We start from the raw sequence: 23,015 nt of genomic DNA on the forward strand, positions 1-23,015 counted from the left end.
CAACGTATCAAGAGGTCAACGGAGCACAGTTTCATTCTTTATCTTCCTCTTTATAATCTTCTGTTTCTACAATCTTCTATTCTTTTCTCCTTCCATTTATAATCTATTTCTCCATCTCTTGCTTCTACTTTTCCGTTTATTAGTTTCAGTTTAAGGCATGTCCTCTCCATGGAGCAAAGACCAGGCATTCATTTTCTTTCTTTTCTTTTTTTCAACCACTAAACTTTTATTGTATATCCTTCGTGTTGGTAGATTTAGTTTTGGTTAATGCATGCTTTTAGTGATTATTGGTGTCCTTGACAGATGGATAACAAGGCAGCAACAAAATTCTGTAACTATTTGAGGCACTCTGATTTGAAACATCTATTTCTTAGAATTTGTTAACAAAAATTCAAGCATTAGATGTTGTTCTAAATCCCTTCAGTGATATAAATAATTGTCTTTTATTGCTTAAGAGGCAGTATTACATTCGAACCTTATTTTGTGCAGTTGATGTTTGAGTTAAAACAAAACAAAAAATTAGACAGCCCTATATCATCCTAATTATCTAAGCTTAATTTGTAAAATCCATTTATGATTTTACTGGGGCAGACTGTAAAAATCTCTCAATTTCATAGAAACTTTCAGAGGTCAGTTAACATCAACATGGTCTGCAGATCACAAATTAGAGAATAAAGATAAAAATTTTGTTTCCTTGGTTCTTAGATCCATTCTTTTCACACGTTTTGGTTTCTAGATCTAATTGTGTCACAAAATCAATAAGCACATTTTATGTGGAGGTTTTTTTTTCTCTAGAGCATTGTAATAAAATCAACATAACATCTTATAAAAGATGATATCTTATTTTTATGGTTAATTAATTTTTGTCATCTTTTTTGAGATATAACTGACATATAACATTGTGTAATTTTAAGGTACACAACATGATGATTTGATATATATATGATGATTTGATATATAATCATATATATATATATATATGATTACTGCAGTGAGTTTAATTAACATATCCATCACCTCACAGAGTTACCTTTTTTTTGTGGTAAGGACTTTTAATATTTTTCTCTCTCTGTACCCTTGTGTTCATTGACACATTACTCACAATAGTCAACATATGGAACCAGATAAAATGCCCAAAGACAGATTAATGGATAAAGAAAATGTTATATATGTATATATCTCACATATATATATATTTATATCATATATAGAGAAAGTATATATATGTATGTATATATATATATGAATATTTTTCAGCCATAAAAATAGAAGGAAATCCTACCATTTGTGACAATATTGAGGAAGCTTGAGGACATTATACGAAGTGGAATAAGTCAGACAGAGAGAGAAAAATACTGTATAATCTCACTTTTATGTAGGTTCTAAAAAACCCAAACTCATAGTAATAGAGAGTAGAATGGTGGTCGCCAGGGGCTAGGTGGTGGGAAAAATGGGGAGATGTTGATCAAAGTGTACAGACTTCCAGTTGCAAGATGAATAAGCTCTTAGGATCTAATGTACAGCATCCAATGTATAGCATGGTTAACAATACTGTATTTATACTTAAAAGTTGCTAAGAGATTAAATCTTAAAAGTTCTCACCACGCATACACATATAAGGTAATTTTTATTTTCGCTGGTAAATAAAGTAGCAAGAAGTGTCTTCCTTAATAATTTCAGGAAGAGTCCTGGAATTGAATCTCACTGGCTGCTTTGTGTCACGTGTTCCTCTCTGTCCCAAACGCTCTGATTGCGGGATGTGGGGCTGAACCAGCCAGGTCCTAGGCATGTGGCCACCACTGGAGGGACAACTCCATCCAAGCCTCACAAGCTGAGAGTGGGGCAGGAGCAACTCCCTTAAGGAAATACGAGGTCCTGATCCTGCAAGAAGATAGAAGCAATGCAGGGGTCAAACGTAATAGATGTTTATTAAATGCTTTGTTCTGGCCCATAGAGTCTCTGTAACAATTCAGAAAATGCTCCTTTTTCAAAACTGTGTTGCAGTTTTGGTCACTTGAGCCAACTTTTCACAAAACCCTTTGTGAAAAACTGCACTTTCAACTTTTATTTCTGTCTTCCTCTTCCATGTAACTCAGAACAGGTCCATGGAACTCATCTGGGAAACTCACAACATTCTGACCCTTTCATTCACCCCATTTTCCCAAGATGCTTTTATGCCAAATTACTTCATCATTGGCTTCTCTCCCTCTCTTGCGTAAGTCAACTCTGACAAAGGCACCCTGGTGCATCATTCATTAGACTTCACCTGTTGTGGGGTAAATTGTGTCCTCCAAAAAGATGTGTTCAATACCAACCCCTTGGACATGTGAATATGCCCTTATTTGGAAATAGGGTTATTGCGAATGTTATCAGGTTGAGACGAGGTCGTATTGGATTGGGCTAGGCCCTATTCTAATGCCTGATATCCCTATACAAAGAGGAAAATCTGCACACAGAGCTACACATGGAGGAGAGTGCCTTATGAAGATACAAAGACACAGAAGACAAGGAGAAGGCCATGTGAAGACAGAGGCAGACATTAGAGTGAGGCTTCTATAGGCCAATAACTACTAGAAGCTAGGAGAGAGGCATGAAAACAGTCCTTCCCTAGAGCATTCAGAGGGAGCATGGCTCTACGGACACCTTGATCTGGGGCTTCTAGCCTCCAGAATTATGAGGCAGATTTCTGTGGTTTTATGTTACTCAGTTTGTGGTACTTTGTTTTGGTCACCCAAGGAAAAATATACTGCCCAACTTTGTATCAGCATTTAGTTTCAGCAAGGATCTAACACTTCGTAAAATGTCAAAACTAAAGTGTGGAGAAGTAAAGAAATTATCCTAAATCCCACAGTGATTTAATAATGGCCAGGCCAGCCCTAAGAACTTGTGTTCCTGTCTTCTCCGTCCACTGTTCCTTCTAACACTGGCTTCCTTAATGATTTCCTCCGTAAGCCTAAAGAAGTTTGGATCAAGGCACAAGTCCAACACTGAGGTTAGCAGAGAAGCCCTCTGCCCAGAGGCCAGTGGGAACCATTATCCATGAGAGCGAATCACTGAGCCTGATGTAGGAGATATGGCGTGAGGCATGGGATTCACCTTAGCTCCAGTATATCATCTTTGGAGAGAGAGCAAAAGTAGATTTCAGTTTCAGTTGTATGAGAAGGGGAGGGTATTCCAAGAACAGCTGGAGAGCACCAGATATCTGGGATGTGTGTTTTTTGCCTTCAACAATAAATTTTTCAAGAAAGGCTTAGCCTTTGGGGCTTGAAGGAAAGGGTAGAGACAGTAGAACTTCTTTATCTGAAGGTGGTAGTTTTGCCAGCCACCTGCAGAGTTTAGGGGCATGTTGGGATTGGTGAGAATTGCTGAGGCTAAGTGACCTGCCCTAGGAACTAAGTAATCACAGACGGGAGAGAGCATAAGCTGCAGTGATTGTTATTCAGGTCTGGGAGTTTGTAGTTTTATAAATGTCTCCCTAGAGTAGAGAGAACTTTTATTTGTAAGGTCTTACTAAAACCTGCCAGGACCACCTGCCTGTCATCCCTCTCGGGAAGAATAAAAAATAGAGTTCTCCCTCCAGGGAAATGATTCTGTACCTACAAGGAGTCCAAGCATGTTATGATGAGGCTAAATCATCTTGTTATTTCCATTGACTCGTGAGCATGAGTTCCAGGATCCTCTCAATCTAGGTCTGTCCCATGGTCCTACCGTGGTTCTTCCAGAGTCTCTGACTGTCACAAACTCAATGTAGTTGAGAATTCCACGGAGGCTGGAGTACGCTGGTTAATGCATTAAACATCACACAACTCTGGGATATAACTGAACTGTTTAGTTTCATATTTGAATTGCCTACCCTAAAGAAATGCAGTGAACCTCCTAGCAGAAATCTAGGATAGTCCTATTTTCCTGGATACTTTATACTCCTCTTTCTATATGGATGGTGGAGGCTTTGAGGAGGAAAAACAAGCAAACCACCATGGCAAGAAATAAATGTGTAAAGTTGGAGGTAATGACTTTTTCTCCTCACTCGTCTTTTTCCCAGTCACATGTTATTGCTTTGGTGTGGTCCCTTTTGTTCACATTTTTAAAAATACAGTAGAAGAGGACGGGAAAGCATGAAATGTTTTATTATCTAATAGAAGAAATTAGTTACTATAGAAATTATCTTCCACGTGGCTGTTATTTTTAGGCAGACACCCTTCAATCAGGAATCATCTGAGGTTTGCGGCCGTCAGCCATTCAAAGTACATTAGGAAATCCGCCGTTGTACCCAGCCTTTGCTCCTTCCGTCAGGTCTGTGACAGGCAGACAAGGGGATGGGTGTTCGGCAGGTCGGTACTTGTCAAGTGAAGCTAGGACACCTTTCAGAGGAATTTAAATTGGATCAGGTTTTATCATTCATTGCTTTATCTTTGATACTTTCCCAGAGAGTTATAATTAGAGATATATGAAAGATAAATACCCTGAAAAACTTGCTGATGGACGAACTCTACCCATAGGTATAGTGCATTTCTAAAACTTCTTTTTGATACATAGACATGTATTTATATGACATCCTTGTCCCTTTTCAGATATATTCTAGAAAGGCAACCTTGCCTACAGAAGTTGTTCTTAAGAGAAATTTTATGGAGGCTTCCCAATATGGCGTTACAATAGGTAACTGCTTGTGTGTTAGGACTTCAGGGAATCCTACCCTCCCTCAGTATAGTATCCCTTACCCCTACCCCCATTATAGCACCTAAAGGTCTAAAAATCCCCATAGGAAAAGACATTGTGAAACTGAGAAGCCATGACTATCTATGAACATAGTCTTTTATGCTCTGAAAGAAATCAATTTAGATGACACACTAAAGTAGGAAAATGCTGACGTGTTTTAGATCTTATATAACAAGAATGGGGAAAATTTCCATTTTCATCCATGCCTGCTAGAAAGATCCACCATTAATGAGAAGTCTATGAAATAATTTTGCTTTGTCACAGATCATATATAAGACAGTTTTTTTGTATGTGTGTGTGTGTTGTTTTTTTTTTTGCGGTACGCGGGCCTCTCATTACTGTTGTGGCCTCTCCCGTTGCGGAGCACAGGCTCCGGATGTGCAGGCTCAGCGGCCATAGCTCACGGGCCCAGCCGCTCCGCAGCATGTGGGATCTTCCCGGACCGGGGCACGAACCCATGTCCCCTGCATCGGCAGGCGGACTCTCAACCACTGTGCCACCAGGGAAGCCCTGCTCAGGTTCTTTGACTCAGAGTTGTTAATCAGTGTCCAAGGCTGCAGAGGTGAGAGGCAACTGGAATGCTGTAAGGAGAATAAGCTTCTTTATCCTTGGTCAACCTGCTGGATGTTTCTTCAAGCCTGTCCCAACAGAGTTAGTGTAGAGACAAGTGTTGGCATTGGTGGCTTTGTAGAAGCTCACGTGGACACTTTTGAGCCACTAGCATGTGAAGATGTAGGTCCTTAGACCTGGATTGACCCTCCTGAGCCTCCTTTAAGTTTTCTGTGGCTTCAGTTAAAAAACATTGACCTCTCTTCTGCCACTGGTACTTCTTTCCTTTTGTTTCCCCAACCCACGAATCATTCTTTTTTAATTATCCTCAGTAGCATATGCACTAAAATAGTAGAATATATACTAAATCCTTGGGTTCACAGAGAAAAACCGTGCAAATATAGTTTCACTAAAGGTGAACTGAATCTGTGGCCAGGAAGCGATTATTAGAACTCCTTCTTGCTACTCAGGACCTAAAGTTCTGATATGTAATCTGCACAGCTTTATTTTAAGGAAATGATCCATTGTACCTGTCAGATTCACTGTTCTAAGTGGGGCTAGAACACATCATACACAGGAGCTGAATTCAATTCTTTCTTGTGAAGAGGTAACAACTCAGGAAGACCTCAGCTGAATTTCATACGTATCCATTTTTGTAATTGAAGTATAGTTGATTTACAATACTTTGTTTCAGGTGTACAGCACAGCTATACGTATATATGTATATATGCAGTTATATATATATGTATGTATATATGTATACATATGTACATAGATGCATATATATGTGTATGTGTGTGTATATTCTTCAGATTCTGTTCCCTTATAGGTATTACAAAATATTGAGTATAGTTCCCTGTGCTATACAGTAGGTCCTTGTTGGTTATCTATTTTATATATAGTAGTGTGTATATGTTAATACCGACCTCCTAATTTATCCCTCATACGTGTCCATTGAATCAGTTAGGTGCCTTAGGAGAAGTAATCAGTTATCATCTCATCTTAGTTTTCACATATGTAAAATGAGAATAGTAACTTATGAAATTGCGTAGGGGGTTTATAAATTTGGGGTAATAGAAGTAAAGTGGCTATCACAGTCTTGGTATAGGGTGGATGCTTAGTTAATATATGTGCTTTTTGACTTGTTGGACTGTGGGCTCTGTGAAGAATAGATTTATGTCTTCTGTTCCTCCTGTGGCTTCCCACAGTGTATTATAGCGATCTCCATACAGCAGCTACTGTTTACTGAATGGTGCTATCTGATTAGTGTGGAATTCAGTGAATGAAGGTAAACGGTTGGCTGGGCCCAGCCACTGTGGACTTGGCGGTTGTGTATCTCTCAGAACAGAAGTACCCAGAGGAAGCCTGATGTCTACTGCGGCCATGAACACCAGTGTGTGATTATAGTTAAGTGCTAACAAGAGAATCCAAGGTTTTTGTTTATGCTGAGCTTGTGCTTTGATGTGATCCTAGTTAGATTCAGGACAAGGGCAGCACAAATGAGTGACTGCAAGAATTTATTGACTGAGGAGATGTAATCTACAGATTTATGGCGAGATAGATGCAACTTGATTTATAGAGGAAAACTGCACCTGCCCCTCACTGGTGTTAAGCTCTAGGTAATAGGACACCCAGCATCCCTCCGTAAAGACCGCTAAGTTTCTGGGCCGGTTGTCAAACATTGTAAATCATGGAGCCCCATGCCGTGTCTTGCTCAAAGATATAAACTAAACAAGCACAAGCAGAAGACAATAAATAAGCAGCATATGGACATTACATGTAAGAATAGAGGTCATCCAAGTTGTGTGTCAATGAGGGCTCAGGGGTCATCCATGCTGTGTGGCAATGAGGCCTCAGAGGTCATTGTAGTTTGATGGCCGTCGAGTGTAGTTTAGAGCTCTGTGTGTTTCCTGCCGCTCTTCTCAAGGCGGCCCGGGAAAGGAGCTGAATTTTCCTGCAGGTTTTATTTTGACTAATAAATGACATAAACTTGGAGGTATGAGGCGCAGCAGAAGCCATCTATTGTTTTAATTGCTTCTGACCTTAATATTTTCAATGCCATGAGGATATGTTCTCTGACTGGCCAAATGATGCCTGCCCACAGGTGGTCAATCCATAACGTAAGAGTCTGTCTTTTAAAAGGAGCTCGTGGGTTAACCCTGAACCAAAAAAAAAAAAAAAAAAAAAACCGATAAAGCCCTTGCAACTTTGTATCTAAAATACTTGCCCAGCCCTGCAATATTCTAAGGGAGTTCGGCTCCATCTTGTGGCCTAAAACCAAGTGTCCATTTGTTCCATCCTTCTTGGCTACTTAAGAGGAGACAGTCTTTTGCCAACTACACCTTCAGCCTTGTATTCTTTTTGTCTCACTACTATTTGTGGGGAAATAGGCATGGCCCTAGCAAACTGAGAGGAGTACACCTGGCTTTGTTACCTCTCATGCTCCCAAACTTATCTCTCTCCCCTCCTCTTGTGGGAAGAGTGGTGGGGTACCACAGTCTTCTGCTGTGAATTCAGTGTTCTCATGCTATCTTCCTAAAAGTCTCTTATTTATTTATTTATTTTTACCTGTCCCAAGGAATAAATGGTCATTTCTTAAGATGCTATTATGTAATAAGATTGGTTTCATTTAAAAAAAAGAAAAAGGAATTAAATCCGTTGACTGAATTTGGAGAATTAAAGGATGGACGGGGGCTTCCCTGGTGACACAGTGGTTGAGAATCTGCCTGCTAATGCAGGGGACACGGGTTCGGGCCCTGGTCTGGGAGGATCCCACATGCTGCGGAGCGACTAAGCCCGTGAGCCACAATTACTGAGCCTGCGCGTCTGGAGCCTGTGCTCCGCAACAAGAGAGGCCGCCATAGTGAGAGGCCCGCGCACCGCGATGAAGAGCGGCCCCCGCTTGCCACAACTAGAGAAAGCCCTCGCACAGAAACAAAGACGCAACACAGCAAAAATAAATTAATTAATTAATAAACTCCTACCCGCAACATCTTCTTTTAAAAAATAAATAAAAGGATGGACGGTAAGATATGAGATCCATGGAAGGTAGGCCTAGTTTTTAGAAGTGACCTGAGGGCCAGAGGTGGAAAACTCACAAACAAAAGGGTTGCATCTCGTTCTCAGTGGCTTTTTAAAGCTTACATGGCTTTTTAAAATGTAAATTAATTCCCATCATTTAAAAATAGAGAGATGTCGTATAAAAAACAAGCATAACTTGCATTTCTGGCTTCTTAGTCAAAATTGGAAGATTTGACAACATAGGGTTCACATTTCCTTGTGGTAACAGTCAATGGAAACTGAATAATAGTCAAACACTTTAAAGCAAGCACACATCTTCCGTTTTACCACAGACCCCACCACTCCCTACAGTCTTGTGGTTGACCCATATCCCATCCCTCAATTTGTACCTGCTTGACTCCTGCTTGACATTGAGTTTGTGACTCTGTAGGCTTGTAGCATGTAAGACCCATTCACGTCCTTATTATGGTATAACTTTGGGCCTAGTCCCACAGTACATTTTTAAAAACTGAGTAATTGTCTAGGGACCCATGTCTAGCCAGGGTGGGGAGTACAGCCCAAAGATGTCCCGTCTTCACAGGGCAGGCTGACCTGGAAATCTCAGGAGAGTGATACAGGGAGATCTCAGGGCCTGAAACAGTGACCTGGGATATGTCAAAGCATAGATGCATTTCAGCTTAATACAGAGTAACAAGAATGTCAAAAACAACAACAAAAAGAAAATGGGGATTTATCTATGTTTAGGCTGTTTCCGTGAGTCTTCGTTTATTTGTTCTGGTTTACTGATACCATTGGACGTACGCTGTTTATTACTCCATTTGATTATGCCTGGCCACTCTAACTCCTAAGCTGTAAACCCTTAGAAGACAGATTTTCTGTTCCAGTTCTTTTCCCTTTTGTCTTTCCTTTCCTCTTCTCATCTCCCCATTTCCCATAACATAAAACACATAAAAATAATACATGCTTTAGAGTTAGCTGTAGGTACACAAATAAAAGTTCCATCAGTTTCCTAGCTGCTGCTGCTTTTCCTTTGCTGGATCAGGATGGAATCCCATGAACCTTTTATTCTTTCTCATTTTAGGATTTAGAATGAGACAGCGCCACGTCCTCATGGAGTCCACAGGGCCTGCAGGGCACTGCCCTCACTTGGTGGAATCTGTCCCTTGTGAGGATCCGGTGTGTTATCAGTGGCTGACATCTGAAGGGATCTGTATCCCTGATCATGGCAAGTGTGGCCCCGGACATCGCATCCTGAAGGCTGTCTGCCAGAATGAGCAAGGTATGACTCAAAGAAACACGAGGATTGTGTCACCACTCTCAGGCCATCTTCCCCAGGGAGAGAAACACAGTCTTTCCTATTCTTGAATACTCACGTTTAAGTCAAGTGACCTATTGCTGCAGAGTAAGCTGCTTTGACTTAATACGGGGCCAAGTACTCCATGACAAAAGAACACTGTCTGATTATACCTAAATGTAATACAGTGAACCCAGAGCATTCTCTGGAGTTTTTAATTCACTAAGACAAACAGAATACAGAAATTGGCTGGAGATTCTTCAACTTATCAGTACAAAACAAGTTTGATTTGCCTTTATTGACGTTGATATGTAATATGCTTTTATATATTATTAACAAATACTGCCTGGTAAAGATTCCAGGGCTGCAGCTCCCTCCGAGTTAAAAAGAAAAAAAAAAAAAGTACTAAGCTGTATCTTTTCAATTATATAACATTAGATTAGAATCAGTTCTAGACATAATGCTTACATCTCTAAAGAACCATTTTAAAGTATAAGTTGTCAAGATTTACAAAACTATTAACAGTGGTGTCTTTCCTTCATCACCAAGCTTCTGGTGTGATGGTTGTGTGAAATGAAGGGTGATTGAGAAAATATGTAAGTCCCATGGAGATGAGAAAAGTGACATTTAAATAGAGTTAAAAAAATTCGGTCTTTTGGAAGAGTATCGAGTATGTGTATTAATCAGTTCTGCCATGAGAAGTCAGAATTTATAATGCTCTTGGCGTGTGGAGTGAAATGTTTTGACTTATGGAGTAAAGAAATCTATAGAACAGAAGGAAATTTCCAAGTGGATTCAGAACGGATATTAGCATCCACACAGGGTTGACATTCAGCAGTGAATTTCCTGTTCCCTTCCTTCCTCTCTCCCCTTCTCTCTCTCTCTCTCCCCACCCCGTCTCTCTCCTTCCCCACCCCCCCATCACTTCCTTCTTTCTTTCCTTCTTCCCTCTTCTTTTTATCCCTCCCTCTCTCCCTCCATCCATTGTTCCTTCATTTTTTTTAATCATTACCTTACTTAGACAAATATACATTTTATCAGGTGATGTAATTGATTACCTCATGAAGCCAGGTAGTTGTTTAATTAAGTAGGGCCACACCAGATTATATTAGCTACAGTCCTTTTTGACTAAAATAGTTAACACAGTGGCTTCTAATATTACTGAATAATTTTTGAATCGCGGTGACATGTGTGAAATTTATTACCAGCAGCCCATAAGATCACTTTTTGAATTCAAGAAAAGTAGTATAGATGTTTAAAACCTGGGCTCTAGTGGCAGACAGGTTGGAATTTCCAGTCTGCTACTCTTCTGCTAGATAATATCAGGAAAATTATTTAACTGTGGAGGCATCCTTTCCTTCAGCTGTAAAGCGGGGATAATAAAACCTACCTCTCACTCTCAGCTTGTGAGAATTAAATTACTTACATAAAAGTGATTAGTGAAGTGTCTGGCACATAACCATTCAAAATAAGCTATGAGCTCACTTAGTTGTAATGCACATTTATTACTGTTCTCTGTCCTGGGGGATTTGTGCAAAGAGCATTCTTTTAAAAAATGAAATAAATGAAAATAATAATGAGGATTAGAATAACCATACTAGTTCGTCTCCCCAACCTCCAGCTGTGGAAACATAATCATTTGTTGGGTTGAGACCCAATGACAAATGACTGTAAGGATTTGTCATCCCATAGCAGGAACTGGAGACTTTACAAGGCTGTCATACTATGGCCACAGGGCCAGGAACTTCTTTCACGATGTGTACTGTCCCTTCTACAGTACTGCAGAGTGTGAGATTCTGATTTATAGCTAGAAATATATATTTGGTCCGTGTTCTGGCACACAGCTTCTAAAACCACGGGAATTTCCTGAGGAGTCAGAACAGTGGGAGTAGGTTTTGTTATAATGTTTGGTCTCCGGCCCTCCGTTCCTGAAATGACTTCCATGAAGGTGAAATTGGTGTCTTGTTACTCACATCAAGCCCCTTTCTACCACAACTGGGTTTATATGAATGAGATGACTTTTGGAAAGTACCTAAAGGTGGGGCTGGTTGCGCAGGAACCAACTGTGAATAGAGGGTTGGAACTTTCAACCCTACCCCCTGATATCGGGGGGAGGGGGAGGGGCGAGAGGCGGAATCAACCACTAATGGCTAGTGAGTTAATCAATCATGCCTACGTAATGAAGCCTCCATAAAAACCCAAAGGACACTGTTCAGAGAGCTTCCGGGTTGGTGAATGCATGGAGATTTGGGAAGAGCAGCGCAGGGAGGCTCCTTGCCCTTTCCCATACCTTGCCCTGTGCATGTCTTCCATCGGATTGTTCCCAAGTTTTATCCTCTTATAATAAACTGGTTATCTAGTAAGCAAAGTGGATTTCCTGAGTTCTGTGAGCCTCTCTAGCCAATTAATGAAACTCAAGAAGGGGGTCATGGGAACTTCTGATTTATAGCCAGTTGGTCAGAACTACAGGGAACAACTTGGACTTGTGATTGGCATCCTGAGTTGGAGGAGGTCATTGGAACCCCCAATTTGTAGCCAGTTGGTCAGAAGCACAGGTAACCGGGGCTTGAGATCGGTGTCTTAAGCGGAGGGCGGCCTTATGGGACTGAGCCCTTTACCTGTGGAATAGGATGCTACCTCCAGATAGATAGTGTCAGAATTGAGTTGAATAGTAGGATAACCAGCTGGTATTGGAGAATTCTCTTAGTGTAGGGTGGGGAAATAACCCCCCCCCAACATACGCACACATTGTGACTGAACGTAGAACACTTCTTTACAGAGCTGTCAACTCTACCATTTTATAGAAATTCTACAGTTTTATTGCTATTCATGTGAAATAACTAGTTTTCAGCATTGACCTACCCTCTCAATTTTTATGGCATAAGTAGGAATTACTACTGGTTCAGATCGGTTTCATGAAATCTTTGTGGGTTTTGTGGGATAACAGCCACAGCTGTGGTTACAAGAACATACTGGCCTCCTGATGACTGAAGCAGTCTTTTGTCCAGTGAAAAATTGAAAATGTGATCTGGTTGCACTTTTTGAAGTTCAGCTTCAATGAGGTTGTGGATGATTGATGATCAAAGTTTGCCGGAGAAATGCTCCCGTTTGACCCTCTACATATCATCATAGCATTTCCTTAGTGATAGGAATTGACAGAATTGTTGACACATTTAAATGCTTGGTGAGAAAAAAAGGACTGAGATCTATTTAATGAATCTCCTGTGATTTTTTCTTGTAACTTTTGATACTTTCCTTTTCATCACTCTGAGTTTATTAATTGTTTCATAGGCCTTTTATTTCAGAGTTTATTCATCCGTAAATGAATGAGACCAAAAGAAATAAATGTTTTTTGATTAAAAAAATCAAACAAACTCATACTAGATCTAATTGGACTTGAGGCTTGCTATAATTTCCAAGGTTACTTGCTGTGTCCTTTATTTAAAGGCTTGTCCATATTGACTCACTCCACGTATCCCTTATGCCAAAAGGAACATTCAGTATCCTTGCAAAATGTCTACAACCCATTCAGATAGCGGAGCCAAGAGATTCTCACACAGCCGTGATCAAGATTCTGTATGACTCTTAAAAAAAAAAATTACTTATTTTCTTTATTATTTTGTCTGCGTCAGGTCTTAGTTGCAGCATGCGGGATCTTTCATTGGGGTTCATGGGCTTCTCTCTAGTTGTGGCGTGCGGGTTTTCTCTCTCTAGTTGTAGCATGTGGGCTCCAAGGCGCATGGGCTCTGTAGTTGTGGCACGTGGGCTCCAGAGCATGTGGGATCTGTAGTTTGCAGCATGTGGGCTCTCTAGTTGAGGTGCGCAAGCTCAGTAGTTGTGGCATGCGGGCTTAGTTGCCCCATGGCATGTAGGATCTTGGTTCCCTGACCGGGGATCAAGCCTGCGTCCCATGAATTGCAAGGTGGATTCTTTTACCACTGGACCACCGGGGAAGTCCCAAGATTCTGTAGGACTCTTGACAGTGTCTTGTGGAGCATAACTCCTGCCACTGGAAAGACATGTTTCTGTTCCTCAGAAGCTCCTTTATACCACTAGCTTGGGAACTTAAAAATTACACAATCTATGCCACATTGAAGCTAGTAAGTAACTGGAAATAGCAGTTTTGATATCCGTAAATCTTGTGGGTTAGTTTAAGAATGTGATCTACTTCAGACTACTTAAAATTCAAGTAGTCATCTATGAATTTCTACAGCTATCTCTGTTGATATATAGTACTTTGACCCATTCTCTATTTGATTTATTAGTGATACTCTTCAATCAGTCTCACTAAAGTTGCTATTTCTCACCCAGCCTGTGATTGTAGCAAATATTCTGTTAGTAATATTTATTTTCATTAAGAAAATTATATTATAGATTACATGAATGAGTATTCTGGTTTGGAATCTGATTTCCAGTACTTTGATTGGTGAATTAGCTTTGATTTCTCTCCTCTGCACATCTAATCATTAGTATGGGTCAAAAGAAGTCTACTAAGTATAGAGTACATATAGGTTTTTCTTGTCTCATTGACAAGTAGGTTTTCTACATTTCAAAGGGGGCATTTGAGTTTCTATAGAAATTTTTTTTTTTTGAGGAAAAAAACTTTATTTTTTAATTTTTTTAAAACAGCTTTATTGGAGTATAATTGCTTTACAATGGTATGTTAGTTTCTGCTTTATAACAAAGTGAATCAGCTATACATATACATATATCCCCATATCGCCTCCCTCTTGCATCTCCTTCCCTCCCACCCTCCCTATCCCACCCCTCTAGGTGGTCATAAAGCACCAAGCTGATCTCCCTGTGCTATGCGGCTGCTTCCCACTAGCTATCTATTTTACATTTGGTAGTGTATATATGTCCATGCCACTCTCTCATTTTGTCCCAGCTTACCCTTCCCCCTCCTTGTGTCCTCAAGTCCATTCTGTACATCTGCATCTTTATTCCTGTCCTGCCCCTAGGTTCTTCATAATCATTTTTTTTTGATTCCATATATATGTGTGAGCATACGGTATTTGTTTTCCTCTTTCTGACTTACTTCACTCTGTATGACAGACTCTAGGTCCACCCACCACACTACAAATAACTCAATTTCATTTCTTTTTATGGCTGAGTAATATTCCATTGTATATATGTGCCACATCTTCTTTATCCATTTATCTGTCGACGGACACTTAGGTTGCTTCCATGTCCTGGCTATTGTAAATAGAGTTGCAATGAACATTGTGGTACATGACTCTTTTTGAATTATGGTTTTCTCAGGGTATATGCCCAGCAGTGGGATTGCTGGGTTGTATGGTAATTCTATTTGTAGTTTTTTAAGGAACCTCCATACTGTTCTCCTTAGTGTCTGTATCAATTTACATTCCCACCAACAGTGCAAGAGGGTTCCCTTTTCTCCACACCCTCTCCAGCTCTACAGAAGTTTAAAAATTTTTTGTTCTAGTTCTGCAAAAACTGCCATTGGTAATTTGATAGAGATTGCATTGAATCTTTAGATTGCCTTGGGTGGTATGGTCATTTTAGCAGTATTGATTCTTCCAGTCCTAGAGATTTTCATACTAAGTGAAGAAGTCAAACAAAGAAAGACAAATATCATATGATACAACTTATATGTGAAATCTAAAAAAAAATGATACAAAAGAACTTACTAATGAAATAGAAATAGACTCACAGACAGAGAAAACAAATTTATGGTTACTAAATGGGAAAGGGGAGTGAGGGGGGGAGGGAGGGAAGGATAAATTAGGAGTTTGGGATTAACAGATAACACTACTATATGTAAAATAGATAAACAACAAGGTCCTACTGTATAGCACATTCAGTTACATACATACACATATATGTGTAACTGAATCACTTTGCTGTACACTGGAAACTAACACAACATATTAAATCAATTATACTTCAATAAAAAGGCGGGCATTTGAAAGTAAATGGAGTGTGATCCAAACTGCATGCTGACATATTTTTCCCTTAGATTTTCAAGTTAATTCACTGTTTTCAACTTTGTTTCTCTGACATGTAACTGGTTTATTGTTGCTAGGTTTCACTGGCAATAGATAAAGGTTTAGCATCAGGTGACATCTTCCCAGAGCAGGTTGGGAAGATCCCCATAATGCCAGGGCAGTGGACAGCATTCCCAGTGGCTGGCAGGTGACCACTATTTATCACTGTTCATGTCTCCAGGATGCAAAGTGGGTAGACACCGCAGAGTCATTGGATAAACACCAGACTGCCCACTGGTGTGGTCGGACCCTGAGTACTCGCCACGTATTTTGCTCCATAAGTTACCAAATAAGCTGTCTTTAAAAAGCGTCTGTATATTTCATCAAGCATCTTTATTCAGAGATAATGCAGTGTACATTCTGCACTTGTAGAAAGCTAATACCCCTGCTGGAGAAGAGTGTAATACATCAGGAAGAACAAGGTTCACACGCTGACAGGTACAAGGAGTTAAGAGTTCTCTGGTACCTCTTCACCACTCCCTTGCATGCAAGGTTTATTATTTTCACAGTTCCACTGACCTTCTCCATGCAAATATTTTCCTTAAGTGGTATATATATTTGCACAGAAAGCATGAGGAATGATTTTCCATCATTAAGGGGGACTTGGCTTTTCCTTTTAGAGGCATTTTTTTTTTTTGAGTTCTTGCCTTGTATCATTAACCTTGAACAATCCAAAAATGTGATCTTTAATCTTAGCTAAAATGACATTTGTTTGCAATCCTTAACAACCATAAATGCCTTTTCTGGGATGAATTTAATTGGTGGAAAGCATGCTAGAATAATCGTTTACCTGAGTTGGATTAAAATGTTTAAACATGTTTTTAAGTCTGTGATTGGAGTTGGAAGTTTTGTTTTGTTTATTTTTATCTTTAAATCTCAAGAAATGTTCTTGGGCTGACCTGTGAGAATAAGGTCAGACTCCATTCATATGGGAAATTGTTGGTCGGAATAGTTTGTGATTCACCAGAACAATAAATAGAACCCCTGTTGTGTTTTCAACTCATTATTTTTTAAACCTTTTGATCATGTTGTATCTCATGTTGGTCAATGAGTACTGCTTTACTTCTCTGTATATATTTTTCTTTTTTTAACAAGACTTTCTAACTACTGTTTCAGCACAGTATTTATTTTCTTGTATTTTAGGAAGAACAAGGGATATTCATCAGGTATTTGATGTATTTGCCATTCAAGTATATTCCTGCAATAAATCAACCTATTTAAGAGACACCAAACAATGAGAGCTATGATAGAGAATACAGTGCCTCTAAATTAAATTTCAAATATGGGTCTTCTAAAAGTTTTGAACAATGGCAGCTTCGTTCAAATAAGTATACAGTTCATTAGGATGTGCATTTTGGAAACGATAATAGTAATTGGGATTTTATTTTTAAAAAAGTAACTATCATTTTCTTCTTAATCTCTTAATTTTTTGTTTCAATTTTTAGTTAAAAAAAACCCACAACAAAACACTTAACCTTTGCCTAAGGTTTGGGAATCTTTGCCCTATGCTGCCAGGTGTTCAGAGGAATTCAAAAGAGAGGAGAATGAACATGGACATGCATTTTATATTAGCAATGTAAATTCAGAGAAATGGCTTTTTAGAGTACTCAGACTTAGCAAGTACTACTGTGTCCTGCCCAGATCCTATTGGCAATTTACCATATCTGTGCATGCCAGCCAGAAATTCAACTGACACCACCTGCATCTCTTTGCCTAAGGAATTTCTTCAGTCACTGGAGCCTTCTTTGTCCATATATGCAGTTAGAAGTGCCAGGGAGTTAACAATGCCAGGGAGCAAGCTTCAAGCAGTGATTGAGAGTTGATGTATAAATACCAACTCCCTTGCCCCTCAGATGGAATAACCTTGAGGTATATATTCTATGCTGTGTCATAGAGCTCCCAGTGAGATGAAACACCACTTACTGATGGTCTGAATTTTTAAATTATACACACTTTATCAGCCTCCTTCCCTTTCCTGTCTCACTCCCCTACTCTTGCACTGGTTCCCTGGCATTATTCCCCAATAAATACAATAAATACGTGCCGATAAATCTTTATCACAGAGTTTGGTTATGGTACATCTCAAACGAAGGCAAGGATGCTTGGAAAGATACTTAGTGGATCCACTATTGTAGGAGATACAGGGTTCAATTCAAATCATACCAGAGTGCTGATGATATTTAAAACTCACCTTACAAGGAAGAAATGATATAGTCTCTCATGAGATTTCATTCAATATTTTGAGAAACTCTGACTGTTTATCAATTGTTGGGTAATATCTGAAGGGCTTCAATATACTGCTTCTTTCTTCCCTTTGAAAACGTAAAGAAACAAAAAACAAAACAAAACAAAAAAACACCGTTGAATCCTATTTCTTTCCCAGTTAGGCAATGCTAGTAACTTATACCATCCTCCTGAGTCTTGTTTTCCAACAGTCGAGTCATTTTATGACTCTCAGGGGAGGACTAGGTTATTCCTATTTTCATTTTGTAGTGATTCCAGAGGGTATTGGAATGTTTCTGAATAACAACGAGACAATCAGACTTTTTCGGATGTTAACAGACTTATTTGTGTTGGGGGACATGTGGCTTTATCTCCTCTCTTCTAGATCAGTGGTTCTAAAATGCTGGTGTGTATCAGAATCACTCAGAGAGGTTATAAAAGCACAAAAGTCTGCCACCCACCCCGCACTCTAGAGTTTCTGACTCAGTACATCTGAGATGGGGCTCAAGAACTGATATTTCTAACAAGTTCCCAAGGGATGCTGACGATGCTGGTCCAGGGACCATAATTTGCGAAACACTGTTCCAGGCAGAAAGGGGCCTGTGGGCAGCCTCATCACATTACTACATAACGGAGGTAGGCTGGAACAGTGAAAGGCATATCTTACACTTCATCATAATCAGCAGTGGTATTGATTCTAATCTGTCGTTTCTTCTTTCCTACTGGGGAAATTATTCTTGAAATCCATGAAATAGATTACTGTCTTTCCAGAAGGAAGCAGTGAGTAAATATTCTTTTATTTCTTTATTGTTACCTAGATGGATTACTAGAAGATCAAATAGTGGAAAGCAATAGTGTACTCTTGCAGAAACAGAAGACAAATAATATGTGAGATGAGTTATTTAGGCTTAGAGGAGAGAATTTTCATTTTCAGCAAGCTATCTTTCTCCGACCACCAACTGATAGCAGTTTGGTGTCAGTGTCCTTACCGAAGGAAGTGTGGTGATGACAAATACGTTGTATTAAATTTTGAAATGAACCTGACATTGCAGTTGAAAGTGCCAATAAGATCAGGCTGCTATTCACACTGCAGGAATCAGACTGTAAAGGAGAGTAAGTTTGAGAGTTCCTGTAGCCAAGTTCGTCATTCCCTTTCATTTAGATGTCTTGCAGTGAAATTAATGGTGAAACTTTAATAATGTGTGACAATGAGGGGATCCAAAAGAGAAAAATAGACTCATTCTAATCAGACTTTTCCCATCCATGTTTGACGGGAAGGTGGGTAGTAGATGTAAGCTGGTGAATCAATTTAAATGCTAAAGAGAGAGGAGCTGCAGTGTAGTTTTAAATATGTCTACTGTATGTTGTATGTCGATAAACAGGTATTGTATTTTAAATTATATCCTCTTTCCACTCTGTTACCTACCTAGACATGGCAAGAGAGCTTTTGTCTCTTTTCTCTTTTGCTGAGATGCCTAAAGAAATGACTGTGTTCACATCACTACCCAGCAGTATTCTACAATCAGACTAAATACAGTCTGATTTCTCCAGATTTATAATACTTAGAAATAGCTTAGAGTAAATTGCTTCCTGAGTGTGCCTAAGTCTCTCATAGAAAGACTGTCTCCTTTTTCTGTCTCTTCTGAAATTCTCACTAGGCAGTCTACTTTCTGTTCCCATTCCTTGTGTCAAAAAGCAAAATAAATCTTAAATTGTACTGATACTTCAAAATGTAGTTCGCATGATTAAAAGGTCATTCCGACCTTTCAGTGGGAATTAATGTGAGATTGTCACCCTTCCCATTACTTTCAACTTTCTGGACATGCTCTGAGTTTCCCTCTTCCGCTGTGCATTCCACTAGTATTACTAACAGGGATTAGTTGTAACATTAGTCACAGGGATATAATTTTGCTTTCTCATTCTGAAATGCATTTTAAAGTGGTATATGGATGTTTCAAATGGCCTTTGACTGGTTACTCCTGACATACCATCTCTCTACTTTCTCCTCTATGTAGACATAGGAAAAGTAAAGAACGTGGATTAAAACACACTTCTAGTATGATGGAGTAATTTCCACTGATAAGATAGCCAATATGACTCAATTAGTAAATGCAATCAGAGGATAACCTGTGCAGTCTGTACCCATTTGAGTGTTTTCAGGAAAATATAATGAAGCAAAACTTTCCTGGATAGGCTAATCCACCCCACACAAAACCAATTAGAAGAACATTTTACTTAAGAAAGTTTTGTATTTCTAAATTAAAATAATTTATACGTATACTTTAACTGATTGATGATTCAAAATTAAGAATTCATAGTGTATAACCCTTTGTGCTGTGTTGTTCATTCCATACTTAGTGAGCTGTATGCACTTAGTTGTATGCCATGCCCAAAGAATGACATAATTTTCCGTGGAGAGATATCTAAGAAGTAGAAATAAAAAAATGTTTAGAGAAATCATACATTTTGTATCAAAGAAACAAACTAAAGAAAAAATAGTTTGAAAGTTAATTTAGGAATATCTTAAGACCATGATACTTCTCTTATTCCATTGGTAGATTTCAGTCAACAACAAGCATCTAGGAAATCCATAGCTCACCGTAAGTGCTGCCTCTATCTGTTACCTCCATGGTAATTTGCCTCCACAGTCATGATCATGTTATTCCCCTGTCTGAGATGCTCATCCGCTTCTTCTTCCTTTGGCTAATTCTTACTCATCCTTTAACAACTTCAATTGATGTCTTACAGGAAACCATCTCTCCACTCCCACTCTACCTCCTTAAGCTGGTCTAGAACCTCAAGTGAACATTATAGTTACCATCTACCTCAGATTCTTGTCACAGTCAATTATGATAATTCCATTTCCTTTATAGGTGATTGGTTCAGAAATGTGTCAATTTAAATCTGTTTGGACCAATGAGATGTGAGAAGAGGGACACAGCTAAGGCAAGGTATTTCACTTGCTGCCACGATCCATTGTATGGTCTGGCTTCAGGATGAAGGCACTGCTGCGTACAGTAGGGTAGAGATGTAAAGATACTCTGAGTCCTGGAAGACATTGCTGAGCTGCTGAATCAACAGTCTGAGCCCTGGCTGTAATGTTAGTCAATAGATTTCCTTTTTATAAAGCCAGTTTCTATCAGAGTTTGTATCAGCTGTTGCAGAAATCATCCTACTTGATGGGGTGACTGTCTTCTGTGTTCTCGTTAACACTTTGTTATTCAGTTATCAGTGTCTTTACTACATTATATTGAAATTATCTGGGCTTCCTTGGTGGTGCAGTGGTTAAGAATCCGCCTGCCAATGCAGGGGACACGGGTTCAAGCCCTGGTCTGGGAAGATCCCACATGCCGCGGAGCAACTAAGCCCGTGCTCCACAACTACTGAGCCTGCGCTCTAGAGCCCGCGAGCCACAACTACTGAGCCCGCGAGCCACAACTACTGAAGCCCGCATGCCTAGAGCCCATGCTCCGCAACAAGAGAATGAGAAGCCCACGCACCGCAACTAAGAGTAGCCCCCACTCGCCAAAACTAGAGAAAGCCTGCACACAGCAACAAAGACACAATGCAGCCAAAAATAAAAATTAATTAATTAATTAAAAAAAAAAGAAATTATCAGCTTACTTATCTGTTTTTCCCACTTGATTCTTAACTTCTCAAGTGCAGAGACCTTGACTCGTTCCTTGTGTTACTCTTGGCATGATGCCAGAGTGTCTGGCATATTAGAATGTACTCAATAAATATTTATAGAACTTAGTTACTTCAGTTGATTTGCACAGCAGCCCAATTGGGAATTATAATTATTATTTCAATTTTATTGATGAGGATGTTTTAGCCCAGAGATGTTGATAGCCCAGTGTCACTCAACTAGTCAGTTCTAACACCAGAATTTTGAATTCCACATCTAGAACTCCTAACCAGTAGTTGTTCTACTGTATCAGTGTCAGCAAATACATATCACATGTACCAACAACACTGACGTTGCCATGTCTCAGACCCACCCAATAATTTTCATTGGTTAAGATGTTATTTTTTGTTAAGTGAGGCTTGGGCTGAAATTCATTCTCAAGGCAGCAGTAAAGGCAACCACTGCCCGCTGACAGGTGTAGGTCCACAACATGAAACCCATTTCTATATGCACACTAAGCATATTGACTCTCTCCCCTGGTGTGAGCTAACAGCAAGAGAGAGATCACTGGGTACAATGAAAATGTAAAGCCGACACACGTTTCCTGTTTTCATCTGGCACAAATTGTCTTGGAGTTTGATATATAGGACTTAGTTACCTGGTTTTCCCTGGTAACTTTAGTTCTAATCCTGATTGTATTCAGACAGCTAAGCAGAGTAGAAGTTATTCATCAGACTAGACTGAGAGTACAGAGAGAAGCAGATTCTCTGAAAAAGGAGATATGCGAAACCATAAAGGAGAAAGTAGAAGACAGCTCTTCAGGGACAACCAGCTTTTCACTGCTTCATAGTAGAGGAATGACACAGAGAGGCAGTAACAGAACCACTAATAACATGGTGTCATGAAGTTTTAGGGAGTTTGGTAAAAAGTAAACAATTTCTACACACAAAAGTGGTTTTTCAGGTTACATCAACATTTATTAAAATATACTTGAATCATGATTCATTGAGAAAAGCATATAATTTCTCTATGACATATTATTCCAAAAAGAAATAGGTAGAAATGAAATTTTGGCTAAACAGCTGAATACGTGTCCCACAGGTATCTAGCAATGGTGATTAGCAAAACAAGTTCACTGTCACTGAAGACGTTTACACAGAGGCTGGAGACCTCCTCTCAGGGTTACTGTGGTGGGAATCTCCTCACTATTCTGCAAGAGAGGGTTGCTCTGTGGAGCTTTCATTACTATTTTGGACAGGAGAGTTCTGCATTATTCTTAATTTTCCTGTACTTGAGGATAATTATCATCTCCATTTCTCCCCATAAAATGCCAGTCGTGTTCTCTAGCCATCGTGTCAGCCCATATCAGGCCTCACATATTTCCAGTCACCCCCAGGAGAATTTCTCCTGATGGAAGACTACGGACAGGCAGATGCCCAGAGGCCTTCCAAAGTCACCAAGAAAAGGTTATGCTTAAATAAATAATGAATTTTAATTAATTCATCGATTTTAAATACTTAATAAAAATTAAGACAAGGAATGTTGCAGCATATTTTGAATGAATTGCAATTCAAAG

At 39.4% G+C, this 23,015-nt stretch overlaps 1 protein-coding gene across 1 annotated transcript in view; it reads left to right on the forward strand.

The window, feature by feature from the left end:
• THSD7B (thrombospondin type 1 domain containing 7B) overlaps positions 1 to 23,015 on the forward strand; it is a 1,185,627-nt gene that overhangs the window by 691,235 nt on the left and 471,377 nt on the right. Inside the window, exon 11 of the mRNA XM_079925246.1 lies at positions 9,368 to 9,565. Within this exon, the coding sequence (XP_079781372.1) occupies positions 9,368 to 9,565 (198 nt within the window). The remainder of the gene's footprint in view (positions 1 to 9,367; positions 9,566 to 23,015) is intronic.

Source organism: Stenella coeruleoalba (assembly GCF_951394435.1).
Source record: "Stenella coeruleoalba genome assembly, chromosome: 6".
Classification (NCBI taxonomy): domain Eukaryota; kingdom Metazoa; phylum Chordata; class Mammalia; order Artiodactyla; family Delphinidae; genus Stenella; species Stenella coeruleoalba.